This window comes from Acipenser ruthenus, chromosome 54 (genome assembly GCF_902713425.1).
Source record: "Acipenser ruthenus chromosome 54, fAciRut3.2 maternal haplotype, whole genome shotgun sequence".
NCBI classification, from domain to species: Eukaryota; Metazoa; Chordata; class Actinopteri; order Acipenseriformes; family Acipenseridae; genus Acipenser; species Acipenser ruthenus.
The window spans coordinates 2,959,619-2,973,016 of NC_081242.1; the positions used below are offsets into that span (position 1 = coordinate 2,959,619).

The 13,398-nt window shown below is 43.6% G+C and overlaps 2 protein-coding genes across 3 annotated transcripts in view; both read right to left on the minus strand.

The window, feature by feature from the left end:
- Nucleotides 1-5,543, minus strand: part of LOC117398256 (copine-6-like) — a 33,271-nt gene extending 27,728 nt beyond the window's left edge. Inside the window, exons 1-4 of one of the 2 annotated variants that reach the window (XM_033997211.3) lie at nucleotides 5,066-5,543; nucleotides 2,255-2,411; nucleotides 1,470-1,670; nucleotides 833-907 (exon numbers count right to left, since the gene is read on the minus strand). In XM_033997211.3, coding sequence (XP_033853102.1) covers nucleotides 833-907; nucleotides 1,470-1,670; nucleotides 2,255-2,407 — 429 coding nt within the window. In that variant the 5' untranslated portion in view covers nucleotides 2,408-2,411; nucleotides 5,066-5,543. Of the gene's footprint in view, nucleotides 1-832; nucleotides 908-1,469; nucleotides 1,671-2,254; nucleotides 2,415-5,065 lie in introns of both variants that reach the window. The other variant, XM_033997210.3, reaches the window with a different exon arrangement.
- Nucleotides 5,544-12,847: 7,304 nt separating this feature from the next.
- carmil3 (capping protein regulator and myosin 1 linker 3) overlaps nucleotides 12,848-13,398 on the minus strand; it is a 70,716-nt gene continuing 70,165 nt past the window's right edge. The window contains exon 39 of the mRNA XM_059017004.1: nucleotides 12,848-13,219. Within this exon, the coding sequence (XP_058872987.1) occupies nucleotides 13,182-13,219 (38 nt within the window). The 3' untranslated portion in view covers nucleotides 12,848-13,181. The remainder of the gene's footprint in view (nucleotides 13,220-13,398) is intronic.

The window sequence follows — 13,398 nt, forward strand, 5'->3', positions numbered from 1 at the left end:
ATGAACTGAGGAGACAGGAGCAGAGACACACAGTGTGGAAATGAACTGAGGAGACAGGGGAGATGGAATGGGCTACAAAGGGTTACCAAAGGTTGGGTTACCAAGGGCTACCAAGAGCTATCAAGGGTTACCAAGGGTCACCTAGCCACTTTGTTGATGCCGAATCACTGGGATCCTTTAAGCCCCAACTTGACAAAGTTCTGAAATCAATCAGATACTAGGAACCGGACGAGCCGATTGGAAGAATATTCTCCTCTCATCCGGGGCACTGACAGCTTTACTGCCATAAACTGACAATGAATATATTTTATAAAAATGTCAGCTTCCCAGATGAGAGAGAAATTCACTTCCAATCGTCTTTTAAAACACTGCGGTAAGTTAAGGTCATGGATTGGTACCCAGTTGTAAAGGCGAGGGAAGGACAGCTTTTCTTGTTTGGAAATCAACATGGTGATGAGTGGATTTAATTAATACCTGCCGATAAATAAATACTTCTTAAAGGTAATTATTATTATTTGTTTATTTAGCAGGCACCTTTATCCATGGCAACTTACAGAGATTAGGGTGTGTGAACTATGCATCAGCTGCAGAGTCACTTACAATTACGTCTCACCCGAAAGACGGAGCACAAGGAGGTTAAGTGACTTGCTCAGGGTCACACAATGAGTCAGTGGCTGAGGTGGGATTTGAACCGGGGACCTCCTGATTACAAGCCCTTTTCTTTAACCACTGGACCACACAGCACTTACAAATATCAGCATACTCCTAATATACGGTAGACCCTCAACACTTGTAGAAATCTCTCTTGTTTTATCCACAGCTGTGTTTTTACCGTCACTGTTGATTTTCCGGCACATTTTCCACTGCGTAGCAGGAGAGGTTTTGTCACCTTTGTCTGTGACACGATCTGGAATGAACAGGAAGCCATCAACAAACAAACAGGAGAAGAAACAGACACTTCCATTATCTCTCACACACACATTACACTGAACAAATCCACAGGAGAAGAAACAGACTCTTCCAATATCTCTCACACACACATTACACTGAACAAATCCACAGGAGAAGAAACAGACTCTTCCAATATCTCTCACACACACATTACACTGATGAAGGCACAAAATGTTTGTCTGTGTGTCTGTCTGTCTGCCATTGAAGATAATTTGGGAAGGGTGTAGTTAGCACACTGTGGTCCCATTCTACCAGCCTTGCCCCATTGTAGCTGCCCTATACTTGTGCTACAATTGCCCCTCAGTATAATACAGAACCATTATTGCCATTGTAGTGCCACTGTCTGTCTGTCTGTCATTGATGATCATTTGAGAAGGGTATAGTCTACCAATGGCTAAATGCCAATGCCAATAGTGCCACTGTCTGTCTGTCAGTGTGTCTGTGTGGCTGTTTTTTTGTTTGTCTCTCTGTCTGTGTGTGTGTCTGTGTGTTTGTGTGTGTGTCTGTCTGTGACTCACCTGTCCCAGTGTGCACTCTGCTGACCCCAGGAAGTCATCACTGCGTGCCTCGAACCCTTCCCCCTCCCCCTCCCCTTCCCCCTCCTGCACATCAAACACCTCGATCAGCAGAGATTGCATCTCCTCAAAGAAATAATCCAGAGAGAAGACCTTCGAGAAGAGAGGGGATAGGGTGCTCCTCATCACTTCTGTCCTGCCCAGCTAGAGAGAGGAGAGAGAGAGGGGGGGTGAGAGGGGTGAGAGAGGGGAGAGGGTGCTCCTCATCACCGTCCTACCCAGCTAGAGAGAGGAGAGAGAAGGGGGGAGAGAGGGGAGAGGGTGCTCCTCATCACCTCCGCCCTGCCCTACTAGGGAGAGGAGAGTGAGGAGAGAGGGAGTGAGAGAGAGGAGAGGAGAGAGGAGAGAGGGGGATGACAGAGCAGAGAGAGGAGAGAGGAGAGATGGGGATGAGAGAGTGGAGAGGAGAGAGGGGTGAAAGAGAAGAAAGTGGAGAGAGGAGAGATGGGGATGAGAGAGTGGAGAGACAGGGATGAGTGAGCGGATTGAGGAGAGAGGGGTGAAATAGAGGAGAGGAGAGATGAGAGAGTGGGATGAAAGAGTGGAGAGAGGAGAGAGGGGTGAAAGAGAGGAAAGAGGAGAGAGCGGGGTGAAAGGGAAGAGAGAGAGGATGAAAGAGAGGGAAGAAAGAGGTGAGAGAGGAGAGAGGAGAGAGGGGGGTGAGAGAGAGGGTGTGAAAGAGGGGAGAGGAGAGAAGATAAGAAGGGGGGTGTTTCACAGTGTCTCACCTCACTCCAGACCCCCTCGTTCAGCAGTTTGATGAGCACACATGGGTTTGACTTGCTCAGTGTCTCTCTGCCCAGTAGGTTCTTGCAGGAGACCCGCAGCTCCACCCTCGACGCTCCCAGAGCCACGGGTTGGCTGTCCTTGCTGTCCGTCATCCTTCTGCTGTCGAGACAGACAATCACACTAAACCATAAACCCCTAACCCTAACACTAAACCCAAACCCAGACCATAACCCTAACCCTAGAATCAGATGGGTAGAGGCTGTCTGTCTATCTGACTACTAGATAACTAGAGAACCCCTTATACAATTATGATGAAACTTTAAAAGCACCTTCTTTATCATAAACTATGTAGTGTAACCCCTCTCCCTCCCACCCCTCTCCTCTCTCTCCCTTCTCCCCCTCTCCGTCCTTTCCACCTCTCTCCTTTCTCCCCCTCTCCCTCTCTACCACTCTCTTTCTAAAAGTTTCCCATTGTAAAAGCACAGCAAAAGCATTGTAAAGCCTGGAGAGGTACGGTAAAGCATATAAACATGTCAAACTATGGTGAACCATGGGAAAAGGATGCAAAATGACCCTGCAAATTTACAGTGGCGAACTTTCATAAGGATCTCCCTGTCTCTCCCCCCTCCCCCTCTCCCCTCTCCCTCACCCTCTCTCCCCTCTTCTCCCCCTCTGTGATAATAGCTGCTCATCATGGCCTTTCTCCTCTTGTCTAGTGGAGTGTGTGTTCTTGTATTCTTTGATGAGGTCTCAGCAAGACATTTCACAGTAATTGTATTAATTTGTAAACCAGAGGGTGTGTGTGTGTGGGGGTAATGTTATCTCTGTGGGGAGGTTGCCCACCCCCCCTTTCTCAGTCACAGCAGCAGCTGTTTTCAGGGAGGGGGGTCGGAAGGAGGGATGACAACCCAGCAATAAACATCGCATTCGGACTGGCAGTATGACATTTCAGAATTGCAACACCTATCTTTAAAAAGAGCAAATTGGTCCAGATTGCATTTTATAATGTAATCCTTGGTGAGTGGGGAGTCTCCTGTTGTTACAGGGTGAAATTATTGCTGTTAGAGGAGACTCTACACACATCACATAGCAATTAGGAACCACAAACTGAAGAGAACTGTTATTAAAGAGGAAAACTGTTGTTTTCTTTAACTTCTCCAATTGAGGCAAAATTTGACAAGGAAATTCTAGAACCAAGGTTAGCATTAGAAAATTGATTTAAAAGTTTTGGTAGCACTCTTTTAAAGGGAGGGGCCAGTGATCATGTTAATAAAGCTAATATGAGGTAAGAGAATGGATTTTAAAGATGGTCAGCACTCATTTCAAGGGAGGGCCAGTGATCATGTTAATGAAGCTAATAAGAGGTAAGAGAATGGATTTTAAAGATGGTCAGCACTCCTTTCAAGGGAGGACCAGAGATCATGTTAATAAAGCTAATATGAGGTAAGAGAATGGATTTTAAAGATGGCCAGCACTCCTTTCAAGGGAGGGCCAGTGATCATGTTAATAAAGCTAATAAGAGGTAAGAAAATGGATTTTAAAGATGGCCAGCACTCCTTTCAGACTAGTGATCATGTTAATAAAGCTAATAAGAGGTAAGAGAATGGATTTTAAAGATGGTCAGCGCTCCTTTAAAGGGGGGGGGGGCAGTGATCATGTAAATAAAGCTAATAAGAGGTAAGAGAATGGACTTTAAAGATGGTCAGCGCTCCTTTAAAGGGGGGGGGGGCAGTGAAAATGTTAATAAAGCTAATAAGAGGTAAGAGAATGGATTTTAAAGATGGTCAGCACTCCTGTAAAGGGAGGGCCACTGATACTGTTAATAAAGCTAATAAGATGTAAGAGAATGGATTTTAAAGATGGTCAGCACTCCTTTCAAGGGAGGGCAAGTGATCATGTAAATAAAGCTAATAAGAGGCAAGAGAATGGATTTTTAAAATGGTCAGCACTCCTTTAAAGGGAGGGGCCAGAGATAATGTTAATAAAGCTAATAAGAGGTAAGAGAATGGATTTTAAAGATGGTCAGTGCTCCTTTCAATGGAGGGCCAGTGATCATGTTAATAAAGCTAATAAGAGTTGGGTTTTAATGAAGCCTCACACCCTTGACATTGCTATCCCCATTGATTGCTGTTTCTAATGCGAAATCCTTAACACATTCAAAAAATTAACGACTTCACAGAGACATGATCTGATCTATCAACGGGTTCACAGAGACTATATTTGCCCCTATTCTTCTCTACCCCTGTCTCCTGCTGCCCCACTCCCCTCTCTGCCCCTCTCTCTCTCTCACTGCCCCATTCCCCTCTAACTCATATGAGTCAACTGGACATATTAACTGGTATAATAGACAGGGTTAACCAGACATATTAACTGGTATAAAAGACAGGGTTAACCAGACATATTAACTGGTATAAGAGACAGGGTCGACTGGACATATTAACTGATATAAGAGACAGGGTTAACCAGACATATTAACTGGTATAATAGACAGGGTTAACCAGACATATTAACTGGTATAAAAGACAGGGTTAACCAGACATATTAACTGGTATAAGAGACAGGGTCGACTGGACATATTAACTGATATAAGAGACAGGGTTAACCAGACATATTAACTGGTATAATAGACATGGTTAACCAGACATATTAACTGGTATAAGAGACAGGGTTAACCAGACATGTTAACTGATATAAGAGACAGGGTCGACTGGACATATTAACTGATATAAGAGACAGGGTCGACCAGATATATTAACCGATGTAAGAGACAGGGTTAACCGTGCATATAAACTTATAGCTGATAAACTTACCTTTAGTTTGTGCTTGTCCGATCTGCAATGTTTAAAAGATTCAAAATTTGCCTTTTTTCCTAAAATTCAATCTGCATCTTCCTGCTTCCGAGTCTTGGAATGTTTTTTTTTTTTCCTGAATGAAGGAACGAAAGAAAATAAGAAAGAAAGGAAGAATGAAAAGAAGAAAGCACCAACCCAGCGAAGGATTCGATTGTGAAGGTAAAATAATGGATGTGGCTATAGGGATGGGTATAGAATCTATTCAACCAGGAAGATTCCTGGAAGAAAATTCTTGTCGCTGTTTCAGAGCTAGTGCTCGCTTTCAAGTCCAGGGATTGAATAAACAGTATCTCTCTCTCTCTCTCTCTCTCTCTCTCTCTCTCTCTCTCTCTCTCTCTCTCTCTCTCTCTCTCTCTCTCTCTCATCCCTCCCTCTCTGCACAACAGTAATTGTGTCACACACTGTTTCTCTCTCCTATCCTCCCTCCCTGCCGACTGTCCCTCGCTCCATCCTCATATCTCCTTTCTCCTTCCCCTTCCTCCCTCTGTTTTTCCCCTCTCCCCTTTCCCAATCTTCTTTCCCCATCTCACTCCTTGTCTAGCCTTTCTACCTTTCCCTCTCTCTTCCCTCCCCTCATCCTTCTCCCCTCTCCCCTCCCTTCCCCTCACACCCCCCCTTTTTTGTCGCCCTTTCCCGTTTCCATTCTCCTCTCCCCTTTTTTCTCTTTCCCCTGTCTCTCCCCTCTTTCCCCTCTATCAATGCCCCATCTCCTCTCTCCTCTCTCCCCTCTCCCTCTCAAATTCAAGATGTAGTGAAGTGAATCTAAAACATCAATACGAACAGAGCTGATGTATTGAAAGTCCTTCACTCTGCACTCTGATGAGGAGGCTGCAGACTGCAATATACTGTGCACAGACTCCTGACACCTCTTTCTTTTCTAAAGAATTCAGTATTTCTAAACTCATCTTTTAAAAGGCAGGAATGAGAGGCTAGTGAATTAATCAGCACCTGTATTGCAATTGTTAATTGTCTAGGTCCCTTGGTTTCCAAGGTAACAGGATAATCAGCCTTGAGTTCTTTCGTTGCATTCTGTAAATAACACTTGCAATTTCACCTGCCATAGCACTGTCAATAGGGTGTACACCATGGGACTGATTCACCTGCCATAGCACTGTCAATAAGGTGTTGTGGCAATGTGCCCCGCCCCTGTGTGCATTTGTGTGTTATATGTTGCGTGTAGTGTGTAAATGTTGGTGTATTGTAGTTGGTACACGGGATATAATGTGGGTAATGAGCACGAGTGTTTAAAATGTATAATTGTATTTAGGCACGGGGATTGCACTTCACGTGCATTTAAAGTATTTAATATGTGAGCACGGGGTTGCACATAATTAGTTCACGTGCTGGGATTCAAGTGAATAATTAATAAGTAATTGAATCCCAGCACAACAGTATATATAGATGCACGTTTCACTCACTCAGTGTTGGGTGTTTGGTGAGTAGTGAACGTGAAAGAGAGGAGGAGAAATAAAGTTAAAATATTAACAATTGCTCTTGCGTGCTGGTAGGACCAGCACGATACTTGTTTGTTTATTTTTACTCACCGTGTTTGTTTGTCTGTTAGTAAATCATTTGTTTAAGTGTTAGTCCTTTTTGTTTGTCTATTTATTTTGGCGTAAAGTGTCCTGTCTTCTGTTTTGTTCAACCTTTTTATTTTCTGTGTGTTAATAAAACACTGAGCGCAGCAGCATTTCAGATTCACTACCAACTACTGTCTGTCTGTGTACTCCTTTCTGGTCTGATGTAACCACTAAAGGCAGCTTGTCACACGTGGTGTCAGGAGTGGGATAACAGCGCCTCCGAGACTCAGGCCAGAAAGAGTACTGTTTGTTTAAAAAAAAAATAATAAATGGGAAAACACGGCAGAAGACAGCAACAGCAGGTGTGGAGAGAGGTCCCAGAGCATCCACAGCCCAGGAGGGAGGAGACAGTGCCTTTCCCATCCTCTGAGGAGATGCTGGACTGGGTGTCGGACCCGGAGTGGAACTGGGAGGACCTCCCGAAGGTTGTTGACCTGCTGTGGGCCAGAGATGGGGAACATTGGGAACGCTGGGAACAGCACTACTCCCCAGTGCCCTTTGTGAACCCGGCAACCGTGGTGATCAACTACTTGGCTGCCGGTATGGGACTGCCCCAGCAGATTGAATTCCAAGTAGGAGGAGCCACGCCTACCTGCACCCTCACTGGGCTAGAGGAAGAATGCCTGCTGTCCCCATCTCCACTTGCTGGTTGCGCCTTCAGGGCCGCACCCGTCCCTTGCAAGAGAGGGAGACCCGCACCAGTCCCTTGCAAGAGAGGGTGAGCCGCACCAGTCCCCTTCAACAGGGGGAGACTACACCCTGCTCCCACCTCCGTTGCCAGGAGACTACACGCTGCTCCCACCTCCGTCGCCAGGAGACTACACGCTGCTCCCACCTCCGTCGCCAGGAGACTACGCGCTGCTCCCACCTCCGTTGTTAGGAGACTACATGCTGCCGCCACCTCCACTGGCAGGAGCAGAGCAGCAGGAGCTGCCTCTGCCTCCACCGCAAGGAGCAGAGCTGCCTCTGCTTCCACCACCTCCACCGCAAGAAGCAGAGCATCAGGAGCTGCCTCTGCCTCCACCGCAAGGAGCAGAGCTGCCTCTGCTTCCACCACCTCCACCGCAAGAAGAAGAGCAGCAGGAGCTGACTCTGCCTCCTCCACCAGCAGAGGGTGAATACCTGCTGGTTCTGCCTTCACCGCTGTGGGAGGACTGCTTGCCCCTCCCACCTCCACCAGCAGAGGGTGAATACCTGCTGGCACCGACCAAGGATGCCTGCCTCGCACCGCCCAAAGATGCCAGCCTCGCATCGTCTGGGGTTCCCTGGGGCTCCGCATCGCCTGGGGCTTCCTGGTGCTCCGCATCGCCTGGGGCTGTTTATTTTTACTCACCGTGTTTGTTTGTCTGTTAGTCCTTCATTTGTTTAAGTGTTGGTCCGTTTTGTTAGTCTATTTATTTTGGCGTAAAGTGTCCTGTCTTCTGTTTTGTTCAGCCTTTTTATTTTCTGAGCGTTAATAAAACACTGAGCGCAGCAGTGTCTCAGATTCACTACCAACTACTGTCTGTCTGTGTACTCCTTTCTGGTCTGACGTAACCACTAAAGCCAGCTTGTCACAGGTGTACAACATGGGACTGATTCACCTGCCATAACACTGTCAATAGGGTGTACACCATGGGACTGAAATAAAACTTGGTTAATACTCCTTTAAAGAAGGGCAGTGACAAGGTTAATGAAGGTAAAAAGACGTATTTTAAAGATGGTCAGCACTCCTTTAAAGAGAGGACCAGTGGTAATGCTAATACAGCTAATAAGAGGGGAGAGAATTGATTTGTAAACCTGCAGTGTGGTATGCACATGGTTAAGTCAATAATAAAGTATGATTGTCTGTAATAAGATGCTTTTATGGAGCCTGTGGGTCTTCAGTAGAATGGAAAACGGACGTTAAAATATTGAAAATGAGCCACTCAGTGTCATCTCCATCAATTATTCAGGCTCCTGTCCAAGGACCGGACTGGGGGGAGGATTTGCGGCAATTTAGGGTTTGATGTTTTTTCCTGCGGTTCGAAATGGAGCCTCGTGTTAACTGAGAGGGAGAAAAACACGGATCCAAATGTACTTTCGAAAAAGAGTGTGAAAATATGGTTGATAAAGAACTTCTATTTTATTAAATGATCAATTTGTATTTATTTTTATTTCAAACTATTACAATAAACTTCAATGACAAACATTTCGACATTGGCACTAGCTAATAAGAGGCAAGAGAATGGATCTAAAAGAAAACTGGGTTATTAAAAGTTTTCTCGAAAGTAATTTTAAAATAGTAGACACACACACACAGACACACACACAGACACACACACATACAGACACACAGACATACACACTCCCACACTCTCTCTCTCTCTCACACACACGCACACAGACACACACACACACACACGAACATACACACTCCCACACTCTCTCTCGCTCTCTCTCACACACTCTCTCACACACATTAATCCATATTAAATGAAGCTGCTGTTTTCCTGTCGTTTTCAGAGAGGTGTTTTGTCAGTTATGTTTCTTCAGGGGGATTTGAATATTTTACTGCCACAGCAGATTAATAAAATCCTTGCGTTGCTGAGAATCCGAAATGTACTTAACTTGAGACGTATCAGAAAGCCAGATATCTTACAGAGCCTTCCCTGGTACTAAACAGCAGCATTTAGAAGAGTATTTTGCAGGAGAAATATATTTCTATTTAAATCCATTCATGTGTTTGTGATTTTAATTTACTGCGTAGTTAAAGATCTACTATTCCTTTCTATTTAAAATGCATCCAGAAATTGCTCTAGTTTAAAAAATGAAATTTTTGGAATTGTTTTACCAAGGACTATCATAAGAACATAAGAAAGTTTACAAACGAGAGGAGGCCATTCAGCCCATCTTGCTCGCGACGTTTTTAGTAGCTAATTGATCCCAGAATCTCATCAAGCAGCTTCTTGAAGGATCCCAGGGTGTCAGCTTCAACAACATTACTGGGGAGTTGGTTCCAGACCCTCACAATTCTCTGTGTAAAAAAGTGCCTCCTATTTTCTGTTCTGAATGCCCCTTTATCTAATCTCTATTTGTGACCCCTGGTCCTTGTTTCTTTTTTCAGGTCGAAAATTCAGTTATTTTAGCCTGTCTGCATACGACATGCCTTTTAAACCTGGGATAATTCTGGTCGCTATTCTTTGCACTCTTTCTAGAGAAGCAATATCCTTTTGTAACGAGGTGACCAGAACTGAACACAATATTCCAGATGAGGTCTTACTAATGCATTGTAAAGTTTTAACATACTTCCCTTGATTTAAATTCAACACTACTCACAATATAGCCGAGCATCTTGTTGGCCTTTTTTATAGCTTCCCCACATTGTCTAGATGAAGACATTTCTGCGTCAACATAAACTCCTAGCATTGAGCAGGGTGCATTGAGCAGGGTGTAGTCTCCCCCTGTTGAAGGGGACTGGTGCGGCTCACCCTCTCTTGCAAGGGACGGGTGCGGCCCTGAAGGCGCAACCAGGTCTTTTTCATAGATTCCTTCTTCAATTTCAGTATCTCCCATATGATATTTATAATGCACATTTTTATTGCCTGCGTGCAGTACCTTACACTTTTCTCTATTAAATGTCATTTGCCATGTGTCTGCCCAGTTCTGAATGCTGTCTAGATCATTTTGAATGACCTTTGCTGCTGCAACAGTGTTTGCCACTTCTCCTATTTTTGTGTCTATCATGTGTGCCTCTTTCATACACGAAAATGTGAAATTTATAAAGTGATCCTTACAAAAGTTTATTTTTTGCAGTTTCCCCCCATGCATTTCCCATCATTTACCCTGGTTTGCAATGTTTATTAATATGCTTTACCATACCTCTCTGTGCTTTACAATGCTTCCCTATGCTTTACCATACATCTCTGTGCTTTACAATGCTTCCCTATGCTTTACCGTACCTCTCTGTGCTTTACAATGCTTCCCTATGCTTTGCTGTACCTCTCTGTGCTTTACAATGCTTCCCTATGCTTTACCGTACCACTCTGTGCTTTACAATGCTTCCCTATGCTTCACTATACCTCTATGTGCTTTACAATGCCTCCCTATGCTTTACCATGCTTTTTCTGCTTGATTACACTTTGCTTTTACGATGGGAAACTGTTTTAAGGGATGGTAATACACATTAGAGAAGCATTACTTCTTATCATTGTATCTCTAAATCTGTCTTTACCTGGTGAACCGAGCAGGGCACTGAGCAGCCTTCCTCATTCCATTCACATCATGTGACAGCTCTGCCAGGCCCGCCTACTCTTTGTCTACATGTAGAGTAGGCGGGGCTGGCAGAGTTGAGAGGTCATATTGTCACATGACTGAACGGAAGGAGGAAGGCTGGCACTGGCACTTAGGATTCTCCAGAGAAGCTCAAAGCCAGGTAAAGGCAGGTTTAGAGACAAGTGATAAGAACTCGATATCGGAGAAACCCAGAAGCACTCAGAATGATTGCAAACATCATAAAATAGCAAGGGGCGTGTAACAGAGAATACTGTAGGAATCACACCTATAATGCGGTACAAACATGTCAGTCTGCCCCCTATAGGTGGGACAGTGTCATCACAAGCAGGTGTGCATGTGTCTGTACAGTATTCGCAAGTGCTTCTTTTTAGTCTTTTTAAATTGAAATTGCTTTTAATGCTGGCCTCAGCAAACCCTGGAATGAATATCGATCAAGTTGAAACTGCTGCGCTCCCAGTGCTGTCAGTATATCCCTGACTAATGGGTTTTTCTCTCAGCGGGTGCAGCAAGTTTTCTAACTGCATGAGCAATCTGAGCAGCGCTGGGAGTGTTACCGTGAAAACTCTCTGCAGTAGCTGCCCTGTACTTCTTCTACCATTGTCCCTCAGTATAATACAGAACCATTATTGCCACTGTCTGTCTGCCATTGAAATCAGTCCTACTTCCTGGATTGTGATCTGCTCGGATCTGATAGTGTTATATACATCATGGCTATACTATAGTCTTGGTATGGAAGGGCTGCCATCTAGTGTATTCAATGGGCATTGCATTTTATTAAAGTCAGCAAGTTTCTACATTGTAATTTATTATTATTATTATTATTATTATTATTATTATTATTATTATTATTTGTTTATTTAGCAGACACCTTTATCCAAGGCGACTTACAGAGACTAGGGTGTGTGAACTATGCATCAGCTGCAGAGTCACTTGCAATTACGTCTCACCCGAAAGACGGAGCACAAGGTGAAGTGACTTGCTCAGGGTCACACAATGAGTCAGTGGCTGAGGTGGGATTTGAACCGGGGACCTCCTGGTTACAAGTCCTTTTCTTTAACCACTGGACCACACAGCCTCCTATATATATATATATCTCTATGAAGACAGCCTTTCTATTCGCTATCACCTCCGCTAAGCGGGTCAGTGAGCTACAGGCACTGTCCGTGCACAGTTCCTGTGTGCATGTTTGGGACAATGAAAACCCAAACTTTTTATAACCCAAACTCTAAATTAGAGTAACACTCATATTTAGAATTATAGCCAGTCTGCTATTATTTATCTTAATATATAAAGTATTTTACATACATACTTAAAAAACAAACAACTTGAATGCATTAATCTTTATGGCAACTTTCAATATATATAGCAACATTCGCTGTGCTGTAATGTACACAGGGCAATGCTGGCGGGACCACACTATATAACACTAATATAAAACCCTGTACAGAACTACAGCAGCTACCCAACATGGTGTCTATATGAAGTTCTAATTCTGTATAGAATTCTGTCTACATTTTTGTAAAAATCGTTTTTTATACAGAATAAAAAGGATTTGAAGAGACAGTTTTGAGTTCTGTAAAAGTTTATTTTTTCTTCTTATAACATATAAGTTTCTATTCTGGAATTGTTTTAAATTTGGGATTTTTGAATTCTTGTGGTTTTGTACAATGCCGTGACACTGTGACTATATACAGACATACATGTATAGAATAAAATAGAATGGAATAGAATAGAAGAGAACAGGCATGCTCCTGCTAGTACTAAAGTAGTATAGGAGGTTAGGAAGAGAAACTCTTCAAACTCTGTTATAACTCAGGAGGAAAATTAACACAGGATTTTAGAAAAACGATTCTTTTTTCTTTCTTTCTTTGTCTTTCTTGATTATATCCTTCTCTTCTCTTCCCTCCCTTCTTTCTTTCTTTCTTTCTTTCTTTCTTTCTTTCTTTCTTTCTATCCTGTACCATTTGTTGTTATTAGAAAAAGATTCTTTCTTTTTTCTTTGTCTTTCTTGATTATATCCTTCTCTTCCCTTCTTTCTTTCTTTCTTTCTTTCTTTCTTTCTTTCTATCCTGTACCCTGTTGTTGTTATTCTGGGGTTCTGGTTAATCACCTTGTACCGTTTCTATATCCCTGGGTGTGTGCACACTGTTTAAATATCTCTCTCTCTCTCTCTCTCTATATATATATATATATTTGTATTATTTCTCCAGATGGATTGTTGATTGCTGCCTCTGAGATGGTCAGGATTGAAGTTCTCTTTCTGTCTGATTGTCATCGCCTAAAAAAATTAAACGAGAAAAACTGGGTTTAACATTCCCTCTAAAAGAAAGTTGAATGGCTAGCTTTTGCCTTCCTTTCTATCTCTCTCCCCTCCCCTCCCTCCCCTCCCCTCTCTCCTCCTCTCCTCTCTCCTCCTCTCCCTCTCCCCTCTATCCCATCCCCTCCCCTCCTGTCTCT